Source organism: Pollicipes pollicipes, unplaced genomic scaffold (genome assembly GCF_011947565.3).
Source record: "Pollicipes pollicipes isolate AB1234 unplaced genomic scaffold, Ppol_2.1 Scaffold_6049;HRSCAF=7174_pilon_pilon_pilon, whole genome shotgun sequence".
Taxonomy (NCBI): domain Eukaryota; kingdom Metazoa; phylum Arthropoda; class Thecostraca; order Pollicipedomorpha; family Pollicipedidae; genus Pollicipes; species Pollicipes pollicipes.
In genome coordinates, this window is record NW_023596804.1 from 815 (window position 1) to 25,584 (window position 24,770).

General features: G+C 50.5%; 1 protein-coding gene across 1 annotated transcript in view; it reads left to right on the forward strand.

Moving 5' to 3' along the window:
* Positions 1-6,282: 6,282 nt before the first annotated feature.
* LOC119104180 (pro-resilin-like) overlaps positions 6,283-24,770 on the forward strand; it is a gene marked incomplete at its 5' end in the record, with an annotated part of 35,889 nt that continues 17,401 nt past the window's right edge. Inside the window, 4 exons of the mRNA XM_037227858.1 lie at positions 6,283-6,920; positions 9,349-9,593; positions 14,844-14,957; positions 20,379-20,592. Of these exons, the coding sequence (XP_037083753.1) occupies positions 6,283-6,920; positions 9,349-9,593; positions 14,844-14,957; positions 20,379-20,592 (1,211 nt within the window). The remainder of the gene's footprint in view (positions 6,921-9,348; positions 9,594-14,843; positions 14,958-20,378; positions 20,593-24,770) is intronic.

Below are 24,770 nucleotides of genomic sequence, written 5' to 3' on the forward strand. Positions count from 1 at the left end.
GCTGGCTAATAGCGAAGCGCCGGTACATAACTAATGGCGCTTCGTACGGTCGTGACCTGAAATGTCAATGAGAAGTCCTCTTGCATCGTTTGAGGACCACCTATGACCATGCGGGTGTCTATATCTGCCAGATAGCATGAACATGGAGCAGCTTGCTCCCTGCCAGTTTGAACCCGGGGGCCCATTTCTCGATCAAGAGCAAGACCGGGACCACGATTTGCATTGGTCTGAGTCTCTAAAATAGTGGTTTGTACTCATTCGTCGGTCAGGGACCCCACAGTGCATAACAGGGCGTCATGTCTCGGCTGGTGGCCCCGATTCGGTCACAGGCTTTGTTTGAGGAGGCCCGATTAGGGGTCAGAAGACCCCTCGGAACCAAAGATCAAAGGCCCGACTAGACTCGCCCCCCCCCCCCTCCTCTTACACACCCATAGTGCTGTGACCTGAAATGTCAGTCGTTGCCCGGCTGCATTCGCTGGGCCGCACCACGCCCCTCGCCTCGCCTGTCGCGTGACTTCGACTCACTCCGGCCGGACGGCCAGGAGCCGGCCGCGCGGTCACGTGACCTGGCGATCTGCGAGCGACGGCCACCGCCTCGGGCGCCGCGAGCGAACGTCCGATCGGTGCAAGCAGCCGCGAAGTGACCGGCAGCACCGCACACATGGCACGCGGTAGCGCAGGCAGGGGGCACAGAGGGCGCGTGACCCTCTCCCCCCCCCCTCCCCTCCTTAGGTTCCGAGTGGCCCAAAGGACCCCTTAGAACCTACGAGTGAGGGCCCGAAAGACCAGCCGGAAGTCTCATTCAGGGGCGCCAGCCCACATGGCCGGGCACTCCAATGCCAGCCAGAGGGCCCTGCGCGCTGAACAGGGGCCTACTGAGTCGATAAGGGCCTGCATTTTGGCCAGGTACCACCAGTAACGCACAGTCGGCTCCATGGTGGCATGGTCCTAGGGCCCATTTTCCAAACAGGGTCAAAGCCGGGGCCAGCGATTTACAATTGCACTTCCTCGGGGCTCGGGGTCCAATTGCTCGGGCCCTACACCACTTAAAGGGGCCCTGTGTTGTCAAGGGTCCCCAAGTCGGCTAGAGGCAGTGTTCGAGGAGGCCCGAGGAGCCCTGAGGGCCCACCCGGTCCGACAATCAAGGGTTCGACTGAAGGGTGTAAGGGCATAAAGAGCTGGTCGGAGTCTTATTGGAGGCCAGACCCGCCGAAGACGGACCCTCAAATGGGCGGTCAGGCGGCCTTTTGCGCCGATCGGGGACCCGCTGAGTCGATACGGGCCTATACGTCGGTCGGGTACTACCGTACCCACATAATCGGCGCTGTGTGCGATGTGAGGCTGAGGACCCACTTTCGAATCAACCATAACAACCGGGGCCAATGACTTACACTGGTCGAATGCTTTGGATCTGTCAGGGACCACCAGCGCATAACAGAGGGCCCTGTGCTCGCCATGCCCACGAGCCAATCAAGAGAAGTGCTCGATGAGGCCCGAAGAGAGGGGCCCGAGTGGCCCACCGGACTCGACAATTAAACACCCGGTTGGAGAACACACGGCCCAAAGGACTGACTGTTAGCCACATAGAGAATCGCCCGCCCGTAGGCTGGTGACCTGAAATATCAAGTCAGAGATTCTCTTGCACTGTTAAGGAACCTCTGAGACCATGCGGCGTCTAAATCTGTCAGGGACCACGAATACCGAACAGTCGGCTCCATGTGCGTCTGAGCCCTTGAGACCATCATTCCCTAAACAGGATATGAGGCCGGGGTCCGTGATTTTCAATGTTCGGGCTTCCTGATACAGTGAGGGGCTCCTCTGGCGGTTAGGGGCCACAGTGCCGAACAGGGGGTCCTGTGGCGGCAAGTGACCCCAAGTCGGAGCGGTTGTTTGAGGTGGCTCGGAGAGGGGCCGAAGGGTCTATCGAGACCAAAGATCAAGGGCCCGATGGGATGGCTGAAGGGTCCGAGGGCTGGCTGTAGGTCACATTGAGGACCCCGCCCATAGGGCCATGATCTTTAAATGTCAGGAAGATGATCTCTTACACCGATAGGGACCCCTGAGACAGAGCGTTCCTGTATTTCGGCCATAGATCACAAAAAACGAATAACCGGACTCCATGTTACTTTGAGTCTGCGAGCCCATTTTCCCAAGAAAGGACAAGGCCGGTCCCGCCACATTACATCGGTCGGGCTCCTGTATTATTCAGGGGCTCACAGTGCCCACAGACATTCTGTTGTCAGCAACAACCAATCGGCAGCGACGATTTGTTCAACAGGGACGGGTATCATTCATCTTTTATTGTCATCATTATTGTCATCAATCTAAATACTGCACAGGTAAGACATATAGCCTGGAATGTCTCTAGATGTACGATGTGGTGTTCAAGACGTTCAAAGATACTTTTAAGATGCGTCACCATTTTTGTTCATCTGTTGGCCACGGTCTAGTCTTGGCCACGGGACCGAAGCTGCGCGGCCTAAAGAGACTGCAACGTCTGACGTCGCGTTTTTACAAGATATTCGAGCGCGCGTCCTCAAAGCTACGTTGCATAGTTTTTAAACCTTTCAATTATAAATGGATGTTGAGCTTATCCAGACAAAAATGGGTTGTCTATCTTGAAACAATTATTGACCCATTTTGATATTTTATTGGCATTAGCGGAATCCCTGCTATCTCTGTACAAACCAAATAAAATTCTAGCAACGATTCTGAATTCTATTCATTTAAAAACGAGTTCATTGGACCATTTATTTCATGCAGTCATTTAACGCATGATTTTGTTAGGATATTTACAGCAAACGTTAGGGCAGCATTGATCTTGAGTCTGGCCTATATGTGACTCATAGGAGATGAAAATGTGTAATACATATATGCAGTTATATGTATATATTATATGGATGTATATAAATATAATATCAAAACCATGCTCTCAGCAATAAATGGACCACATCGGGGATTTTTGGGGAGGCCCTTTTACTATCGGGGAGACTTTGAACCCTGTACGCCCCCCCCCCCCTTTGCCAAGGTTTCTAGCTGCGCCCTGATGGCACGTACATCCACGGCGGTACAGCATTCTCCGTCGGCATGTCTAGGGCGTCCGCAGAGGGGGTAGGAATCGTCTCGGCATGCATGAGCGGAACGGGGGGCAGACGCGCAACTGGCGATAAGCCGACGCTGCTACCGGCGCGTGCCATGTGCTGTTCTCACCGGCTAGATCTCGGCTCGGCACGTTAGTTAAAACACTGGATTAGGGATGTTCTTATACGAACTATGCATGGCCATCCACGGCAGACGCGTGCGGTGGACGGCAAAGCGCGTGCAGTCTCGTGCGGTGCGGATCAGTCGCCGCCGCGAGCGATCGGCGACTGTTCCGCGATCGCTCGCTGTGTGTGTGTGTGTGTGTGTGTGTGTGTGTGTGTGTGTGTGTGTGTGTGTGTGTGTGTGTGTGTGTGTGTGTGTGTGTTGTGTGTGTGTGTGTGTGTGTGTGTGTGTGTGTGTGTGTGTGTGTGTGTGTGTGTGTGTGTGTGTGTGTGTGTGTGTGTGTGTGTGTGTGAGTATTTACAGATGGTGGAAGAGTGAGCAAGACTTGTGGCACACTTTGTTCATTCCTTCGATGGTGGTGGAAGAACCAAAGAGAGCTAGGAACTAGGCTCTGGTGTTTGTGGAAAGCCAGTGATAACCAAGAACGAGGGTTCTGGTGTTGTAGGAGCCAGGGGGGGGGGGGGGCTAGGAACGAGGTTCTGGTGCTGTAGGAACCTATACCAGTGAAAACTAGGAGCCTAGATCTTGTGGTTTCAAAAGGACTAGTGAAAGCCAGGAACTAGGTTTGTGTAATTCCAAAACCAAAATGGGTCCAGGAACGCAGCGCTAATGCTCATGAAAGAACCAGCCGGGATCAGGATTCAGAGTCTCGCATTCTTGAGGGAAAGTGCGAACCTAGGACCAACAGTGGGAACGAGGTACGTGTCTGCTCAGCCAATAGTCTAGATACTTAGGTTGATCCGCACAAGAATGATGAAGTCCTTTTCAGGACCGTTGAATAATTTTGGAGACCACCGACTCAACATAACTGCATATCTGATTACATGAAGGTGAGCGTGTCGGTTTTTGTGGTGCGAGCTCCAATGTCTGTGGCATATTGACACGGTAGAACAATGCTTTACCAACCCAGCTATTTGATCAGATGAATGTATCAGCAGAGCCACGCCATTCATCAGCTAAGCGGCGCCACGGATGGAGAATGAAAACCATGATTTGTACAGTGGGACGAGAAAAATGTTCGCTCCATACCGGGGTCATAAAGGAAGTGTTCCACACTTGCATGGGGTTTTGAACTAAGATACCAATCTTGAAGATCGTTCGGCGCAGTTCACAGCCCTGCCCTTCTTAACACGCGCTCGGGTGGGAGGGATCAAATTGACCCCCCAAGGTTTTTCCAGAATGGCTTCCGAACGGCACGATGCGGCCGCGCCAAGTTTTGCATAGCTGTAGACAATTGAATAGCAAATCGTTTGATATAAAACATTAAGATATACTTCGTCAAATCGCTGACCTATGGCAGGACGAAGTCAGGCCATGGTTTCAGCGAAGGCAATTTCTAGTGAATCGTCCAATCTGATACAATAACGGAGTGTTTGACGAATCCATACATCTCTAAGATGCTTTCTTAGGCACCACAAATATTACATGGGCAAATTATGTTGACCTAAGGTCCGGTATGAAGGTCAGACCAAGGTAAAAACCAACCTGATTTATTTCTTTAGAGCTTGCTGTATGGGATAGTTTGTGGTGCTATTTCGAATTTATTGACAGCAGGAACCGCATTTTCCATTTTCCATTGACTTCTTAAAGGTCAGAACAGGTTGCTGATCTAAGATGACCCGGGTCAACATTTTGTTTTAGGAGCATACTGGAGCCTAGCGTAATCTTTGTCGCTAATTCAAAGGCCAAATTCAGAGCAGTCTTGTATGATTTTGGTCACCATGACCTTCAAAAGGTCAAACAAGGTCACGGACCTGAAAAAGGCTTTTGATCTATTGCTTAGAAACAGTTGCCTAGGTTCTGGGGGCACTTCAGAGACCATGCCTAGGAACACCAAACTTTGACCTAAGTGAGTTCATGTACAGGTCAACAAACTCTGTAAATTTTGTGTCTCTAACTTTCTTAGTCCCCGAGATCTCAGGGGAATCAAATTGCCCCCCCCCCCCCCCCTCCACCCGAGCGAAGGGTAACTAGCCGGCCACCCGGGCGTGTGTTGAAGAACAGCGTAAGAAAGACAACGGGAATGAAAAGCGGAACACCAACGATCAAGACAAGGAAATACAAACGTTTCTTATACAAATGCCATATGCTTCATTTAAATGATTCTGTTCGGCAAAAATGGTGATACAAAGAGCCACGTTTGTGAAGAAATGCAGCGAGCAGAAACGCGACATGAAGAACCGTAGAGGCAAATACAAAGAGCTCCGTGCGATACAAAGAGCTCCGTGCGATACAAGGAGCTTCGAGTGCGACAAATCGCCTAACAAAGAATAGCATGTACGACGAAATCCGGTGTGGAAGAATGCGCGCGTGCATAAATGCCGCAGACATCACGACGTGTGCGATATCTTATGAATAGGAATATTTGGAGCAAAATTCTGCGCATGGGGACAATGCAGATATCATGGTCGCGATAAGATCATTCTTAAGTTTCACATACGAAGAACTGTAATATGACGACTCGTGTACTGGAATCCTGGAGGTCAGGCTGTGTTTGAGTAAAGGGGTGGCTGCCCACGGTGTTACGGATCAATCCGCCGAGCATGATATACAAACTAGTGTCAATGCCAGGTGAGGAAATACCCGTGCTCTGATCTCCTCAGGGATCGCCCACGACACCTCGTAGTATCTGCATACTCATTTCGGCCGGATTGTGCAATCATGACTCCGTGTCGGTGCTGCGAGTGAATGCTCACGAGCGGATACGGTATAAAGCTGCGAGACTCGGTGGGCCAGGCACAGTTGCTCCAACTAGTCCTCTCGGCAAGCATGCAGATCCTGATTATAGCTGCCCTTGCCTTCGTGGCTGCAGCGGATCGACGTGGCTTTGGTGCCCAGTCCCAGTACGGTGCCCCCTCTGGTGCTCAATCCCAGTACGGTGCCCCCTCTGGTGCTCAGTCCCAGTACGGTGCCCCCTCTGGTGCTCAATCCCAGTACGGTGCCCCTTCTGGTGCTCAGTCCCAGTACGGTGTCCCCTCTGGTGCTCAGGCCCAGTACGGTGCCCCCTCTGGTGCCCAGTCTCAATATGGGTCGTCATCGGCATCATCAGGCTATGGTCTGCAGTCTCGGAGGAGACCATTTGAGTCCAGCCTGAAGCCGACCTACGGTCAGCAGTCCAACGGAGGCTATGGCCAGCAGTCGAGCGGGGGTTACAGCCAGCAGTCCAACGGAGGCTACAGCCAGCAGTCCAACGGAGGTTACAGCCAGCAGTCCAGCGGAGGTTACAGCCAGCAGTCCAGCGGAGGCTATGGCCAGCAGTCCAACGGAGGCTACGGACAGCAGTCCAGCGGAGGCTATGGCCAGCAGTCCTACGGAGGCTATGGCCAGCAGTCCAACGGAGGCTACGGACAGACCGAGCCTCCTACGCCGTACTCGTTCAGCTACGACGTGCTGGATGTGCGTGGTAATGACTTTGGCGCGGCCGAGGAGTCCAACGGTGAGGAGGTGCAGGGTCAGTACAGCGTCGTGCTGCCCGACGGCCGGCTCCAGACCGTCTCCTACTCGGTCCAGGGCGACTCTGGCTTTGTGGCCGACGTCGAGTACGAGGGCGAGGCCAAGTTCTTCAACGCCTACGGCGAGGAGGAGGGTCGCAGCAACGTCAAGAGGGGGCGTGGCCCGACCGGAGGTCAGGGCTACGGCTCCAGCCAGGGATCAGCGTATGGAAACTAAACACGGTGCCGATAGCTTTGTCAGAGTCTTTTCTTTCCAGTTCTTTTGTTCCCTATCTGCTTTTGTGTGACCGTTTAGCCGTGCCCCGTCTCTTCTCGTTTTCTATCTTTGAGAATGTGTCTCTAGAAACACCTGATGTTGGATGACACAGTATGTTTGAAGGTGTGGCAGTCTGTTTGTTTCATGTGTAAGCGTGTTACTGAAACAATAAATATGGTTATACGATTTTCTGGTGTCGTGCTTATCACGGTTGCCGACCGGCGACCAATTAATGATACACTGTTGATGTTATCGATAAGCAGTCTGCATCTGTATTTGTACAGAACCTTTCGGGGTCCTGATAAATGCCTAATGGTTGGGAATTGGATGGGGAATTAGCGAATCAACAGGAGAGATGAGTGATATCACGTTAAAAAATATCACAGCACATAATGCAGTTCTGGCCAGACGCCCTGGATTTGAACGTCCGAAAACGCTGTCATCATCGGTTCGCTTTGGTCTTGTGTAGTGATAAAAAATGACGCATGCTGGGTGCCACATGGCACCTAATCAGCTGAATGTTAACCCAATTGCTTATAGCAAATAGGACACATAGGCATGACGTGTACCACCTCCATATGTACACTCGGCCCTGATAACTGCCGTGGACATTTCATAAGTTCAGCAGCGAGGAGCTGCTTCTGTGGAGGGACGCGCGGAGCATGCCCCCCCCCCCCCCCCCGCCCCCACCTCGCGTGAGTTCCCAGCACGCAGGTGCGAAGAGTAAGGCATGCTTTGTGGAATCGGCGCATGCATCGCGTACAGGCCTAAGACGAGATGCTGACGTCGATTGGCACAAATCAACAACAATGTACACACGCGTGGCACAGAGTTTAGAAGCGCAATACGAACACCAGAACGTTGACCCGAGCGCATGATGTTTTACCAACCGGCCCATAAAGTCAAATGAATGCAGCGGGAGGTAATCACACCATTCACCAGCTATGTAAGGTCCCATGCGGAAACTGATAGGATCTCGCCTTGGGCCTGCACGCAATGTACACGTTGGGGCGAAAACAGGATCTGTAAGTACCGGTCTTCTAAGAAAGGAATGAAAGTAGAAACGGATGGCTGCGAAGCAGCAGCGCAGCCGCGTGCAGGATGAAACAGCATGACAATTTTTGCTCAAATATCAGATATTTTATGAGTAAGATTCCGTTGGGCAGAGAATGTCATGCGCAACGAAGCGCTTAAGACGGCATGCAACGAGCAGAGATTTCGCGCAAAGATACACGTGTGTGCAGAAATGTCGGCGCGATGCACAGAGTTGCGTATGTTACGAAATATGATGCACCGATTCGCATATTCTACGAAATCAAATGGAAAAAAATGCGTATGAGAAGAAATAAAACTAAACCTTTGTGGGTAGGGGGTTTTGTAAACACGAATATTTGCGAGCGGATATTTGCGCCGGATGAAATGCGTTACAAAGTCGTTACACGAGGCTTTGTCCGATTCTGAAGACAAGGGTGTGTTTGAGTAAAAAGCTGGCTGCCCACTGTGTTTCGGGTCAATTCGCCGAGTATGATATACAAGCCCGTGCCAATGTCAGGTGAGGAAACACCCATGTTCTGATCTCCTCACGGATCGCCCGCGACACCTCGTACAATCTGCATACTCATTTCAGCCAGATTGTGCAATCATGATTCCGTGTCGGTGCTGCCAAGGCGGCGGTTGAATGCTCACGAGCGGATACGGTATAAAACTGCGAGACTCGGTGGGCCAGGCACAGTTGCTCCAACTAGTCCTCTCGGCAAGCATGAAGATCCTGATTATAGCTGCCCTTGCCTTCGTGGCTGCAGCGGATCGACGTGGCTCTGGTGCCCAGACCCAGCACGGTGCTCCCTCTGGTGCTCGGTCCCAGTACGGTGCTCCCTCCGGTGCTCAGTCCCAGTACGGTGCTCCCTCTGGTGCTCAATCCCAGTACGGTACTCCCTCTGGTACCCAGTCCCAGTACGGTGCTCGCTCTGGTACCCAGTCTCAGTACGGTGCTCCCTCTGGTGCCCAGTCCCAGTACGGTGCTCCCTCTGGTGCCCAGTCTCAACATGGGTCTTCATTGGCATCGTCAGGCTATGGTCTGCAGTCTCGGAGGAGACCATTTGAGTCTAGCCTGAAGCCGACCTACGGCCAGCAGTCCAACGGAGGCTATGGCCAGCAGTCCAACGGAGGCTACGGACAGCAGTCCAACGGAGGTTACAGCCAGCAGTCCAACGGAGGGTACAGCCAGCAGTCCAATGGAGGTTATGGCCAGCAGTCAAACGGAGGCTATGGTCAGCAGTCCAACGGAGGCTATGGCCAGCAGTCCAACGGAGGCTATGGCCAGCAGTCCAACAGAGGCTACGGACAGACCGAGCCTCCTACGCCGTACTCGTTCAGCTACGACGTGCTGGATGTGCGTGGCAATGACTTTGGCGCGGCCGAGGAGTCCAACGGTGAGGAGGTGCAGGGCCAGTACAGCGTCGTGCTGCCCGACGGCCGACTCCAGACCGTCTCCTACTCGGTTGAGGGAGATTCTGGCTTTGTGGCCGACGTCGAGTACGAGGGCGAGGCCAAGTTCTTCAACGCCTACGGCGAGGAGGAGGGTCGCAGCAACGTCAAGAGGGGACGTGGCCCGACCGGAGGTCAGGGTTACGGCTCCAGCCAGGGATCGGCGTATGGAAAATAAACATGGTGATGATAACTTTGTCAGTAATTTGTTTTGCTCCAGCTCACTTTGCTGTAAATCTGCTTTCGGATGACCGTTTGTTCGTGACTCAGTTTTTCTTCCTTGCTGCGTATTTGCATGCATTCTTAGAGCACTTATAATTGCACAGTCCGAAATGCTTTGGAGCATAACAATATGTTTGGTGTTTGAGGTATGTCAATGTGTTAATTGGTTGTGGAAAGTGTATGTGGTCGAAACAATAAATTAATCAGAAAATGTTTGTTGTGTCATGTTTATTATGTTTGCTGACTAAAGAAAAATGATGCATAAATAATCTATGCTCACCCGTAGTTATTGTACGCATGGAGTTGCGCAGATTTGCAGCGCCACGATAGATGCCCTACAACCACCGGATGTCGATCTGTATCCTTTTGTAAAACCCCTGGCCCCCTAACGTTGGTTTGGACCCCAGCGTTGGTTTGCCACCTAAATTTAACCAATGGGCAAGCAAGTGCTTGCCGGCTCGCCTTGCTAAGTGGCGGAGCTGGCTCCTTTATAGAGAGTGGGCCACATTTGTATAGCTTTTGAACTGAAATGGCCGTCTTGAACATCATTTGGTGCAGTTCACAGCCCTGTCATTTCTAAGGCCTAAACCCCTCCAGTCGCGGAAGCAAGCATCCATGATGTCATAATGTTGTTATTGAAATCCTGCCATTCCAGTATCTATACGCCGATCAAGGCCAAACAGAATATGAGTGTCGAGTCTTTAACATCTGGCGCTCGAGAGCACGATGTCCAGACATAAGAGACGTCATTTGCCTCCCAATGTGCGTGGCACGATGTCGCAATCAAAAATGACTTATTGAGAAGCATGGTCACTAAACAAAGAAATTGTGCCGTCTGGAACACTCTTTTTCACTTAAAAGTACATGCAAGAGTTATAAGTGTACTTCTTCAATCATATCTAATGCCTGCTTCAATATCTTCAATTGTGGGACATTGGCTTCAGAACAAAGGAAAGGCCTGTTACGTTTCTCTGAGCGATTTGCGCTCGCCTTATTTCAGGATGCATTGAACACCGTCCATAGGAGTTCCTGACCGATCCCAATTCTGGTTGCCGAGCTGCCCGTATGCAGCCGCTTGTGATGTGCTGAGTATGCACATCATATAGTATGACATACTGTCTGTTTCAGTACGCAATCGTGAGCCCATTGGGAAAGCATTAATTCGAGTCTGAGACAAACGCTGCCATAGCGCTTCCCTATTTTGCCCTATAGGGTCATGCTTCAAAGCTGGTGAAGCATATCAAAACAGTAAAATAAATTACCCAGAACAATATTTTGGGGCATTCAGGTGTACTGCTTATTGAGACAACCACTGCTGCTGAAGCACTGTCATGCATTACAAAAGCATCAAGGAAACCGTTCTTGCTGCCGTTGTAAAAGCCAATATTCTCTTAATTTCGCTGCTGCACATTTGCTCAATACTGCTGCAACGTGTTTGCGTGGTCAGACTCTGCATTGACTACAAAGCACACCTCACAAATTCAATTGGAGCACTGTTTGCCGTAGCAGCGGGCTCTACTGAAGAAAAAATGACTAAATTTGTTGAGTCCTGTTAACGCACTCATTGTAAATTATTCTTCGCCCGATGTGTGTGGTTCCATTGGCGTTTCTCAAACCATTGGGCTTGAGTACTGCGTTCGATTATCACTTAGGCTGACCTTTTTCTCCGCAACGAATGAATAAACTAAAGCAAGACAGTTGTATTCGGCATGTGCACGTTTGGTTGTTCAGCTGCTTACAATGCTCACCGGTGACAACTGAGCCACCGATCGGTGGCATTTTGGCGACGCAAAAATGCGAGATCGCAGCCCTTTAACTAAAGTTGATGTTTGGACGAGATAGCCACAAAATAACTACTCAATTTGTGGTGAGAGCAGGCATTGGCCCGGTTCACGCGATGGTGTGAATTTCATCGAGAGAATGGCTACCGTTAATTGTTTGATTTGGAGCCCTTCCGGCCAGACATGACTTTTTCAGGGCTATGAGATGGAGAGTGGATAACGGAAGGCAGGATTACATGCACCTGGGAGGCCAACCGCCGAGGCTGAGTCCGCGCAGGAACCCCTCTGTGGGGCGTGCGCTGGGCGCCCGGTAGGTCCCTCCACAGGGGACATATCAGCCCACAGGTGGCTGAGGCATGCAGCATGCCCCGGTCGAAGGGGCATCGCGGGGATTTAGGCTGAAGTAAAGAAGATAATAAGAGGGAAGGATGACATGGCTGCTGACTCGACGATGGCGTTTTGTATTAGGCGCCACTTTCCGAGAGGCCGGCATTCCCGACTTTCCCTTCGATTACTGGCGCAGTCGTGAGTTGCACAAATTCATATCGGCTATATGAATTGCGGACGGTTCGCTGGTCAACGCTTTGAAATTTGACTCGCGCCACCACTCACTCTGGCTGCCGAAATAGGTATTCAACGTAAAAACCGTGAAAACCGAGCGGAGCTATCTTTACCACCTCTGTGCACGCGGGGTGTGGCACGTCGACTGCACGTCTAGAGCCACGCGACTCCCCTGCCGACTCGCTACCGAGTCGTGCTGACTTCCTGTCGCTACCGAGTCGTGCCGACTTCCTGTCGCTGCCGATTCGTGCCAATTTCCTGTCGCTACCGAGTCCTACCGACTTCCTGTCGCTGCCGAGTCGTGCCGACTTCCTGTCGCTACCGAGTCGTGACGATTTCCTGTCGCTCCGACCGCTGGTTAGCGAGATGTGGCCATAGAACGGCTGCTCGCCAGCTTTGTTGTCGGTCACATTTGCTCCCGCGGAAAATCAATGAGCCAAAAGTGCACCATACAGCACGTGCCACGCCCGAACCCCGGACCGCGGAGCCTCGCGAGCTACTCATGGAAAAACGCCTCACACTCCGGCGCAGCGTGTACAAATCGCAAAACTCAGTGACGCGCTGTTCGGGCCGGTCACAACGACTTGTAGAATGGGACGGACAGGCGGACAGACGCACCCTAAGCGAATGGGCCTAGCCCGCTTTGCCCAGTCCAGTCCATTTTGGTGGGCGACGGTTGAGGTGATTTTGGGGTGTGCTGTCTGCTATTGCCGAAGCAGACGAGTAACGCTTCTCAATCAGCCAAGTTCTCCTTTCTTCCGTTCGGTAGGAAGCATGGAAACATGGTTTGTACAGGTTACCTAAAATAAAATCTTAAGAAGATACCGTCACAGCCCAACTATTTCTTTTCACTTCCGTGATAAACCTGACCATATTTTGTTTATCGCATACCCCGTCTACGCTCAAAACATAATCCCGTTCACTTTGAAAAAAGAAACATCATTCTAAAACTTAACCAAAAGCTCGCTGAACACATTAACCCTACCAAGTCCGCCCGACCTTGACGCCCACCATACTCCAATCACCAGTGCGCGAAAGCGCATGGCCAGAGTAACGCCTGCACAAATATTGAATTATACGTCAGGAGCTTACCAACCGAACGCTCGCCTTGTGCTGTTATAGTCACGATTGTCGTTATCGTGATATAGCGAAAGAGCCCAACTAGTTTTCAGAAATATATGAGATCAGCCGTCACCACGGCAGGGACATTGATTCCAAAATGGCGCACGCAGCACATGTGGCAATGCTCGCCGGTGGGGCCGTGCCAACCAACTTCATACGAGCAGATATAAACTGGATCGGGACAAGCTGTAGAGCTTTAGGCATATACCTTACAAGAATGTTTCTGAAAGTGTAAGCATATTAGAACAACTTACAGGATATACCACTGCAAGCATAAACTACGTGGAACGAGCAATACCTTAGATGCATTCTAAACTCAATCCGACGTCTTACATTTCTTCGAGTTATTTTGGTACAAGCTAATAACCATACATACTGACCAAAGATACCCCAAACACCATATCCTGTATGCCCGAACAGCTTCTATTCATTTGCAGGAGAGGACAAGGCAAGAGAAAGATGACCCATCCAAACTACAGTCACGACTGGTGGCCGCAGCACAGCGTCGGACCTCTTCGACCGGTGGGCATACGGACACCATGTCGGGCGCCCCCAAGAGCCAGTCCCAAGCCGCATATAGAGCAGGTCTTACAATTCCTCGGTACAACTACGCCGCTCAGCGGCAGGTCATAATGTAAGAGCTGTATTTACGAGGTCACGCACCGGCACGACGCCCTCCGTGGTTCGGGTCAATCTGCCAAGCATGATTCACGCACGAGTGCCAATGGCAGGTGAGGAAACACCTGTGCTCTGATCTCCTCACGGATCGCCCGCGACACCTCGTACTATTTGCATTCTCATTTTCATCTCAATTGCGCAATCGTGCTGCTGCCGTCGCCGCCGCCTACAAGGCGGCGACTGAAAGCTCACCAGCGAATACGGTATGAAACGGTCAAACTCAGTGGGCCAATCACAGTTGCTCAAACTAGTCCTCTCAGCAAGTGAAAAGATCCTGGTTGTAGCTGCCCTCGCTGGAGTGGTTGCAGGAGACCGGCGTGGCTCTGGTGCCCAATCAGTATGGTGCTCCTTCGGGTGCCCAGTCCCAGTGCGGTGCTCCCTCTGGTGCCCGGTCCCAGTACGGTGCTCTCCCTAATGCCCAGTCCCAGTACGGTGCTCTCCCTGATGCCCAGTCCCAGTACGGTGCTTCCTCTGGTGCTCAGTCCTAGTACGGCACTCCCTCTGGCTCCCAGTCTCGATATGGGTCGTAATCGGCATCGTCAGGCTACGGTTCGCAGTCTCGGAAGAGACCATCTAAGTTTTGCCTAAAGGCAACCTCCGGCCAGCAGTCCAACGGGGGCTACAGCTAGCAGCCAAGCAACGGGAGCTATGACCAGCAGCCCAGCAACGGAGGGTACGGACAGCAATCCACCAACGGAGCCTACAGTCGACAGTCCAACGGAGGTTACAGCCAGCAGTTCGGCGTGGGATGTGGCCAGTGGCCAGCAGTTCGGGGGGGGGGAGCGCCAACAGTCTAACGGAGGTGGCAGCCAGCAGTCCGGCGGGGGGTACGGTCAGCAGTCTAACGGAGGCTACGGGCAGGCCAGGCCTCCTACGCCGTGCTCGTTCAGCTACGACGTACTGGACGTGCCTGGTAACGTCTTTGGCGCGGACGAGGAGTCCAACGGTGAGGAGGTGCAGGGCCAGTACAGCGTCGTGCTGCCCGATGACCGACTCCAGACCGTCTCCTATACGGCCCAGGCGACTCTGGCTTTGTGGCCGACGTCGAGTACGAGGGCGAGGTCACGTTCTTCAACGCCTACGGCGAGGAGGAGGGCCGCAGCAACGTCAAGAGGGGACGTGGCCCGACCGGAAGTCAGGGATACGGCTCCAGCCAGCGATCGGCCTACGGAAAATAAACATGGTGCTGATAGTTTTGTCAGGAATTTCTTTTGCTCCAGCTCACTTTGCTGTAAATCTGCTTCTGGGTGACTGAAACACTAAACTTAACTACGATGGGGGAACTAAACACGATGCTGATAATCTTGTCAGCATTTTTCTTTCCATTTCTTACTGGTCTATTTCCGCCAATGTTGTCAGCCAGTGTTACCAGTGTTGTCATGAAGTTGTCAGCCAGTGTGACCACTGTTGTTATGAAGTTGTCCATAAATGGCGACGCACTGTCAACTTGTTTAGGATTGATGAAGATATTGCGGCTCTAAGTGAAAAGGTACATTCTACGTTCTGCGCACTCCATTTTCCGGGCCTGAGTCAAAGCTGCGCATCTATATCCAGCTTTACAGGAAGCATCCCACCTTTTTGTACTTATCACTCATAGTTGTCACGCAGAGTCCATGAACATTTTTGCGCTTGTCACTTATAGTTCATCCGGAGTATCCGATTTGGTTAGTAATCCTAATTTTTCGTAATGTCTTTTTGAATAGCTGAGAATTTCGGTTTAAAGCAGCTGCTACGGTAAGGAAATGCCATTGGACTCCCTGTCCACCACCATGAATTCAATACATTAAATAACATGATTCTTGGTATGAGAGCTTAAAGTCCGCTCTTTGAGCAAAAAGGTGTGCACATATGAAGCCACTACCTTGGGAATTCCTGCGAATTCAACGAAACGTCGCACAAAGGCTTTGATTTCTGCCCGTCGGATTTAGCGCAGTGACTATTTTGAAGGGTACTTTAGCTTTGGTAAGCATGGTTTACTTCTATGTTCAGTTCGTTGCAAGGGTCGTTGTGTTTGCAAGCAGGCACATACCAGCGGCACATCGAGTGGTTTTGTGACGCTCATGTTCCAAAGCCCACCAATGCACATGTCGCTAAATACTTGCGCTGTCCGCCGTCTCAGTCACAAACGTTCACTTCTTCTCACGTTATTCAAACCTAACGCACATGCAAATACATAATGAACATTCCTCCGGTGAAGGTAAGCAATCTTGGTGGGTGGAGATACCACGTAATTTAAATGAACATGTTTGGCTCCACTTTTCCACAAAATATTCCCATTCTGAGCAGACCAGCTTTGCGTGACGTCATATGATAGCAGCCATCTTAAGATGGGAGGGGCACATGTAGGATGGCAATTTCCATTTTTTCTAATCTCAGCATCGATCATATAGATCAAATTCGATTTTCGATCACGATCACATTTGTAGCCCCGTGCGAAGATAATGGATTCGTGGCGAGTCGGCGGTGGGTTCATTCCCACCGCCGATCATTCCCGGGGTAGCGATCATTTGATGAGAACCAGGCAGCTGTTTCTGAATCTTGGATGAGCGAGCAGCTTTTCGGGGATAGTTTACATAAATTTGAAGTATCTGGTTACAATAATACGTCAACATTTCACAGAAAAGTGAAAAAGGAGGAGAGATATTAGTATATGTGAGGCAGAATATACTGTGAAAATGTTGAAAGTATGACGACTGGCCATAGTGTAGAATCCCTCTGGCTAGATTTGGTTGTGTCAAAGGGCAACAATCTACGCATTGGAGCCTTCTACAGGCCTCCGAATAGTTGCCAGAATCTGGACACAGAAATACGTGAAGAAATTGGCAGAGGTATGAAAGGAAAATGTGTGATGCTGGGGGATTACGAGAAAATTTCCTCGGCAGGTGGCGTGCGAACCCACTGGGGGAGAAAAGACTTTGGATCTGGTTATGACTAATGAGGAGGGGCAGGTAGATGCTTTGGCAGTAGGTAAGGCACTTTGAAACTGTGACCATAATATTGTAGGGTTTTCAACGTGTCTATATTTTTTCAGGTAAGACTAATCATACCCTTATTTCTATTTTTCCTACGGGTAGATTTGAAGCACTTACAGCCTTTCTTGCCAGCATCCAGTGGGAGAATGCTCTATCTGGTCTCACTGTACATCAAATGTGGGAAGCATTCAAGGATAGTTTAGAAGAAGGACAGAAAGGTTCATATCTTTTAGAAAATTGCGAGAAAATAGCTCTAGGAAGCTATCATGGCTGGCGCAATTTGATGGCAGTAAAGAAGATGATGGGCAATGATGGGCAAACAGTGCGAGACACAGAAAGCAGCAAGCAAGAGTATAGGATTGCAACAAAAAAGCTTAAGCAGGAAATCGGGGTAGGCAAAACATTATCAGAAATGCGGCTAGCAGAGACTAGCTCTGGCGACTTTAAGAAGTTTTTTAATTACTACAAAGTCATATCTAAGAGACCCGTCGGCCCTCTCGAGGAACGTGGAAAGTCTTTAGTGGAGCACAGGCACATTGTAGATGCCCTTAGTAGGCAGTTTCCTTCGATTTTTACAGAGGAGACTATGTATAATCTCCTCCAAATTAGGCAAAACTTGACTGAAGGCAGCCTTTTAGATTTGACGATTACCTTGGGTATAGTAAAGGGTAGATCGATGGAAATCAAGGTTAATAAAGTGGTCGGATCTGATCAGATATATGGAAGGATGTTGAATGAGTGCGTCAGTGCTCTAGCTTATCCTCTTATGCTAATATTTAATGGATCATTGAGTTTCTCAGAAGACCCGAGGACTGGCGCAATGCCAATGTAGTACCGATTTTTTAGAAGGGGACTTAAGAAGTGTCAGCAAGTACAGGCCTGTGAGTTTAACCTCGCTAGTTTGTAAGGCCTTAGAGATTAAGGCTAGCATTCAGTCACACTTAGAAAGGCATCAGTTGATAAATAGAAGTCACCATGGTTTTCTTTCAGGTAGGTTCTGTTCGGCACATCATCTAGAGTTCATGGGGCAGATTACTAGTCAGAGAGATTTTTTTTAACAAATAAATTTATTCCGAATGGTTTGTAAGGGTGACTTCGGATTCAGAGTACCTGCTAAGCATAGCTTGTTGCGTGTACCCCGAACCCACCACCCAAGCGTGCCGTCCAGTTCCACAGCTAATTTTGCCTACGCCCTTTCGCCAGACAGGGATGCGGAGGGTTTTACGTGCCGCACAATGCTGCGACACGGCCGCCTCGGGTCTGGGTTGAACCTCGTTGGCCAGTTGCCAGCTGGCCTTTCCTTTTCAGTCGGGTCAAACAATGCGTCCACTCTGGGACTCGTACCCAGCGCCGCTGGATTACGAGTCCAGCATCTTTCCCCAAGACCACGGAGGCGGAGATGAAGGCAATGGTTCAAATGTTGTCTTTCCAGATTTTAGGAAGGCATTTTATAAGATGCCACGCCAGCGTCTGCTTTATCGGTTAAATTCGCATGGCATTGAGGGAAAAACTGTTGGCTGGGTGAGGACTTGACTTCTAAACAGAAAGCAGAGTGGTGCTCAATGGTACAAAATATCAGTGGGAGCTACTAGAGAGTAGCCTTCTACAGCGGATGTTGTTGGACTCTTTGCTCTTTATTATTTTTGTGAATAATATTGAGCTAGGGCTATGGAGCAAGGTGCTGAACAGGTGAACTAATTTAAACTTGATTTGAATAAACTAGTCAACTGGGCTTCTCTGTGGCAAATGCCATTCAATTACGACAAATGTAAGGTGATGCGCTTGGGTAGTTTCAGCAATGAGGGTATTAGCTATAAAATGGGAGGTCAGGAGCTAGACCAAATTAAGGAAGAAAAGGATTTAGGGCTTACAATTTCTAAGGATTTGTAGAGTGAAAGGCAAGGTGGGACTGCTAGGAGCAAGGCGCCTCGGATGCTTGGACTTATTAACAGGAACGCCCATTACAAGAGTAGGAATGTTGTCGAGAAGTTGTTCTTGGCTTATGTCAGACCACACCAAGAGTATTGTGTACAGGCTTGGTCCGCACGCTTCCAATAGGGTGTAGATAGACTGGCGAAAGAGCACAGGGCGTAGGGTATAGAAAAATGTGTAGAAGAGCACAGCGGAAAGCAACTAGGATGATGAATGGAATTGGCGACGTATAATATAGGGATAGGCTTAGGCCTTGGATTTGTATTCAATGAAATATTGCAAACTTAGAGGGGATCTGATGGAGGTGAACAATACTATGAAGGGGACTGACAAGGTATATCTACATGGAGCACTGGAAATTAGGCCGAGACATAGAGGAAACCAGTTTCATTTAGCAAAAGGTAGGAGTAGAACTATGAAGAGGCAGATGTCATTTAGTGAAAGAGAAGTGAACCATTGGAATAGGCGAACAAACCAAGCTGTGGAAAGTCCCTCTCTAGCAATATTGAAAAACTGCTTCGACAAGTTCTATTGGTCTAAAGATCTCATTTATAGCTAAATTTATGTAGGTCGGGTGATTAGTTTTGAGGATGTGTACGGAACGTGAGGCATGCCAGCCCCGATGGATCCTTGTGCTCCTTGGCTGGCCGGATATCTTTATGCCCTTATGTCTCACAGTTATTCGTCTACAAGGTGCACCCAACTTCATTGCTTCTCAAGTCTCACATACGAAGAGTTGCAATACGACTGTTTACGTACTGGGATCGTAGAGGCCAGGCCGTGTTTGAGCAGAGGGCTGGCTGCCCACTGTGTTTCGGGTCAATCCGCCGAACATGATATACAAACCGGTGCCGATGTCAGGTGAGGAAACACCCGTGCTCTGATCTCCTCACGGATCGCCCGCGACACCTCGTACAATCTGCATACTCATTTCAGCCAGATTGTGCAATCATGATTCCGTGTCGGTGCTGCCAAGGCGGTGATTGAATGCTCACGAGCGGACACGGTATAAAACTGCGAGACTCGGTGGGCCAGGCACAGTTGCTTCAACTAGTCCTCTCGGCAAGCATGAAGATCCTGATTATAGCTGCCCTTGCCTTCGTGGCTACAGCGGATCGACATGGCTCTGGTGCCCAGACCCAGCACGGTGCTCCGTCCGGTGCTCAGTCCCAGTACGGTGCTCCCTCTGGTGCTCAGTCCCAATACGGTGCTCCCTCTCGTGCTCAGTCCCAGTACGGTGCTCCCTCCGGTGCCCAGTCCCAGTACGGTGCCCCTTCTGGTGCCCAGTCTCAATATGGGTCGTCATCGGCATCATCAGGCTATGGTCTGCAGTCTCGGAGGAGACCATTTGAGTCTAGCCTGAAGCCGACCTACGGTCAGCAGTCCAACGGAGGCTATGGCCAGCAGTCCAGCATTGGAGGCTATGGTCAACAGTCCAACGAAGGCTACAGCCAGCAGTCCAACGGAGGTTACAGCCAGCAGTCTGGCGGAGGCTACAGCCAGCAGTCCAACGGAGGTTATAGCCAGCAGTCCAACGGAGGTTACAGCCAGCAGTCCAACGGAGGCTATGGTCAGCAGTCCAACGGAGGCTACAGCCAGCAGTCCAACGGAGGTTATGGCCAGCAGTCCAACGGAGGCTACGGACAGACAGAGCCTCCTACGCCCTACTCATTCAGCTACGACGTCCTGGATGTCCGTGGTAACGACTTTGGCGCGGCCGAGGAGTCCAACGGTGAGGAGGTGCAGGGCCAGTACAGCGTCGTGCTGCCCGACGGCCGACTCCAGACCGTCTCCTATTCGGTCCAGGGCGAATCTGGCTTTGTGGCCGACGTCGAGTACGAGGGTGAGGCAAAGTTCCTCAACGCGTATGGCGAGGAGGAGGGTCGCAGCAACGTCAAAAGGGGACGTGGCCCGACCGGAGGTCAGGGCTACGGCTCCAGCCAGGGATCGGCGTATGGAAAATAAACGTTATAATTATATTTTCAGCAACAAGTTGTTGGTCACGTCCGGTCTGTTTTTGTCTCCTGTCCGTGAAGTGCTTTTCTGAGACATTTCGAACTATTTTCCCGGTATTTCAGGGAATCATGAAAGCGTCTTTGTTGCATGTGAACAAATGTAGAAATGTTCAGAAAAGCACATGTAAAATGTAAAATGTAGTGAAAAATCCACGCAGCGTACAGAATAACATATATGTGGCCCTTTTGTTGCTATTCTCTGTGCGACTGTTGAATGACAGTGGACGATGCATAATCCATAAAGGAGACCTAAAACTTTCCAGTTTCTTGGCTAAACGCTCACGAAGATTTGCAGGCTATTTCGGGGAGACTATTTTTGGGTCATCTAGGCAAACATGATGCGATAACGCCATTCAAACCCTGTCATGCCATAAGCTATGCCACGATCAAGGCCAACAAAAAGCGGTTGCCGAGTCGCACGCATCTGGCGTTCGTGAGCACGCTTTCCAGGCATAGGGGCCGTCAATTGACTCCCAATCAATGTTTTGAAAGTTCCCTGCGCATGACACGATGACATAATCAAACAATGACATTTTAGGAGTACATTTGCTAAACAGAGAAAGCATGTTGTCTAGAAAAGTCTTTTCCCCGTAAAAATATGTAAATAGTGATAAGTGAGCTCATTTCATAAATGCCGATGCCTGCTTTAATCTTTTCAAATGTGTAACATTTCCTCTCATACTTAATCAAGTAAACTAACGCAAAAAAGCATGGATTTTGTACCAAAAAACGGCATGAAAAGCGGCAAAAAAACGGCATGGTTTTGTATTTGTGGAGGCATTCGACTATCAGCTATTTTACAGTTAATTCAACCGATCTTATGACAACCAAGAACAACTACATTTGCCCACCCTGTATGAACCTAGAGAATTAAAGAAAACAAACCTTACGTTGGTATCTGTCATCAAACACACTATCGCGCATGAGAAATATCTTGTAGATTTCGCATGAGATGGAAGAAAATTGCTGATGGTTATGGCACTTGCATTGCTGTTACATACCGTCTCAAGATGTGGTCATCCGGTCTCTGTCTGATCTGTCTACCCCCCCCCCCCCCCTCCGGCCGCAACTCCGCCTCTCCTGACGTCCCCGTGGTTGTGATTCCATCTCTCCGGACGTCTCATGGCGCTGTTATTTTGTTCTTCCAGACGCCTCCTGGCGCTGTCATCCTTTTCCTCCGGACGTCTCCTGGCGCTGTTATTCCTTTTCCTCCGGACGCCTCCTGGCGCTGTTATCCTTTTCCTCCGGACGTCTCCTGGCGCTGTTATTCCTTTTCCCCCGGACGTCTCCTGGCGCTGTTATTCCTTCCCTCCGTACGTCTCATGGCGCTGTTATTCCCTCCCTCCGGACGCCTCCTGGCGCTGTTATTGCTTCCCTCCGGACGTCTCCTGGCGCTGTTATTCCTTTTCCTCCGGACGTCTCCTGGCGCTGTTATTCCTTCCCTCCGTACGTCTCATGGCGCTGTTATTCCCTCCCTCCGGACGCCTCCTGGCGCTGTTATTGCTTCCCTCCGGACGTCTCCTGGCGCTGTTATTCCTTTTCCTCCGCACGTCCCCTGGCGCTATTATCCCATTCCTCCGGACGTTGCCTAGCGCTGTTACCCGTTTCCTCCGGACGTTGCCTAGCGCTGTTACCCGTTGCCTCCGGACGTTGCCTAGCGCTGTTACCCGTTTCCCCCCCCGACGTTGCCTAACGCTGTTACCCGTTTCCTCCGGACGTTGCCTAACGCTGTAACCCGTTTCCTTCGGACGTTGCGTAGCGCTGTTGCCCGTTTCCTCCGGACACTGCACGTTCCACCCGCTGCCCAGGCGTTAGTCGGCGCGTCTCGGCCGCGGAGCCCGGTCGCTCACCCCGCGCGCGGCGCCTGCGGGCCCGCGAGGCTGCAAATGCAGACCCGGCGCCGCGCCGGCCCGGCCGGCCGGCCACAGTCGCCAGCAGCAGCCAGCCGCGCCGTACGGACCGCCTCAGCTAAGGTCAGACGGACACCAGCAGGCCGGCTCTGCGAGCTGTCGTACCCTTGTATGCCATTCGTGTATTTTGTGTGCTACGCGTATTGATTCAATTTCAGCTTACACTTTCATACTTGGCTGAATTTCCGCTGTGTGGAACCTTGCATCTTGCGCACATCTCCAAGCTACCTTCAGTTATTTTGCTCGTTCACCAAGATATTACAACCTGGAACTACGCACATCTTAAAACAAAATAACGTGTAGACTTAAAGGGTTGAGGGAGTACAAACAAACGTTCCAATGCAGGACGAACAACCTCCCTTTGCATTTAATGCACCATGCCAATTTCACTTGCTTATACATCGGCCAATGTTTACTAATCACAGAAAATATACTGCCCTGACGCATCTCCTGCACTCCTGCTTGAGCGCGGACAGAGTGGCTGCTCCTGACGGTCAGTCCGCGGCGAAATCTCTCGGCAAGGGGCAGCGCACGGACCACAAAACCAGTCGCAAGAAAACCCTGCTTAGCATGCGGGTCCCAGTCGGGCACGTGGTAGCTGCTCTGGGGCCGGGCGCCGTCTGACTACGCGGCGATGTTACCCGTAAAGACTGCTAAAAACGACCGCCTTCATGGTCAAGGTGAAATATTCTAGTTCCGTGGTCCGTCGCCACTGGGTACGATTCGAAGAGGCGGGCGAAATCTTTTGGCCCGACTGACTGGAAAGCTCATGAGACATTGCAAAATGCCCAAGGGCAGCTGTGGCGAAGAAACCCGCGACAGTTGTCTGGGTCCTGTTAATTTTTTGTCACATCACCGAGAGAAGACGCTTAAATCGATAACGATAGCATCAACCCTCCGTTTACGGGCAAGTGAGGAACTTGGTCTTTATGTCCTCTCCCACCTTACTAAGTGCGGTTAAATGCCTTTTATGCTACCACGACCAGAAGCTGTTAAGGCTCTTGTATAAATTTTAGGCGTTCGCATGCAGTTTTGAGATAAATGAGCTGCAAATAGGCGCTTTGCGACGAAATCAGGCTTGTTATGTACTGATGTATTTACAGAATGAACTGTAGAACTTAGAACTGTGTCGTATTTCGTGCATTTTGAAAATAGCAATAATTTCGTCAAGAAGGTAATCTTAGGTTATATAGCATGCAGCAGATAATGCCATCTGTCGCTCGTTCTCGCCGTCCCTCGTGATAACGAGTTTTAATCGCTTTCGAGAAGAAGGAGCTGATATAGAATTGCTGAAATAGATGGTGATATTTATCGATTAGATTTGAACTATTATGCATTATTGTGAACCTTTTCAGGAAGGTTGTGGATATCCTGAACTTTCAGCGCTATGTCGTACACATTTCAGGTGGCAAGTTTGCGACCAAGTTATCATTTAATTTCGATTGAATGAGATGAAAACGGCCATTTACTCGTGTATGATAGTCCAAACGCCTTTGGTCGTAGACTGATACGAAATGATGCATCATCTCACATGATGCATGATCGCATCATTTCGCTTGCTGCTGCTCCTGCTGCTGTTGCTGCTGATGATCGCGTGATGATACTTACTCTTAAATGATGCACGATTATAATGGGTTTATGGAGTTCAGAGTTGATGGAAATAAGCCGAGTACGTACTCTCACCTTGCGCTCTACTGGTGATGTCTTCGGCAGTTAGGTGCTTGAAAAATTCTGTTGAAGTCCCTGGTAGCTTTCGTTTGTGACTATTGTGTGACATTACCGAGCGCCTTCATGTTACGTACCGGGCTCACACGTACTCGCTTGGCACATCCATGGCACAGCTCTCGCACATACATCTCTCGCACACATCATGGTGGTTCCCCCTCATTGAAAGGTGGTGCTGGACGAAGGCGATGCAGACAAATCGTTGTATAACCGGGCGGACTCATTTACACACGGAGAATATGCCCTTGTCGAAACAGTGATGTGTTTTAACCTGAAGAAGTCAGACGCTGTCAGAATGCTGCTATTTTGTTGTGTGCTATTTTGCAAAATAAAATAGTATTATCCTGAAAGGCCGTTCTCTCACATTTAACACGCGCTCGAGTGGGGGGGGGG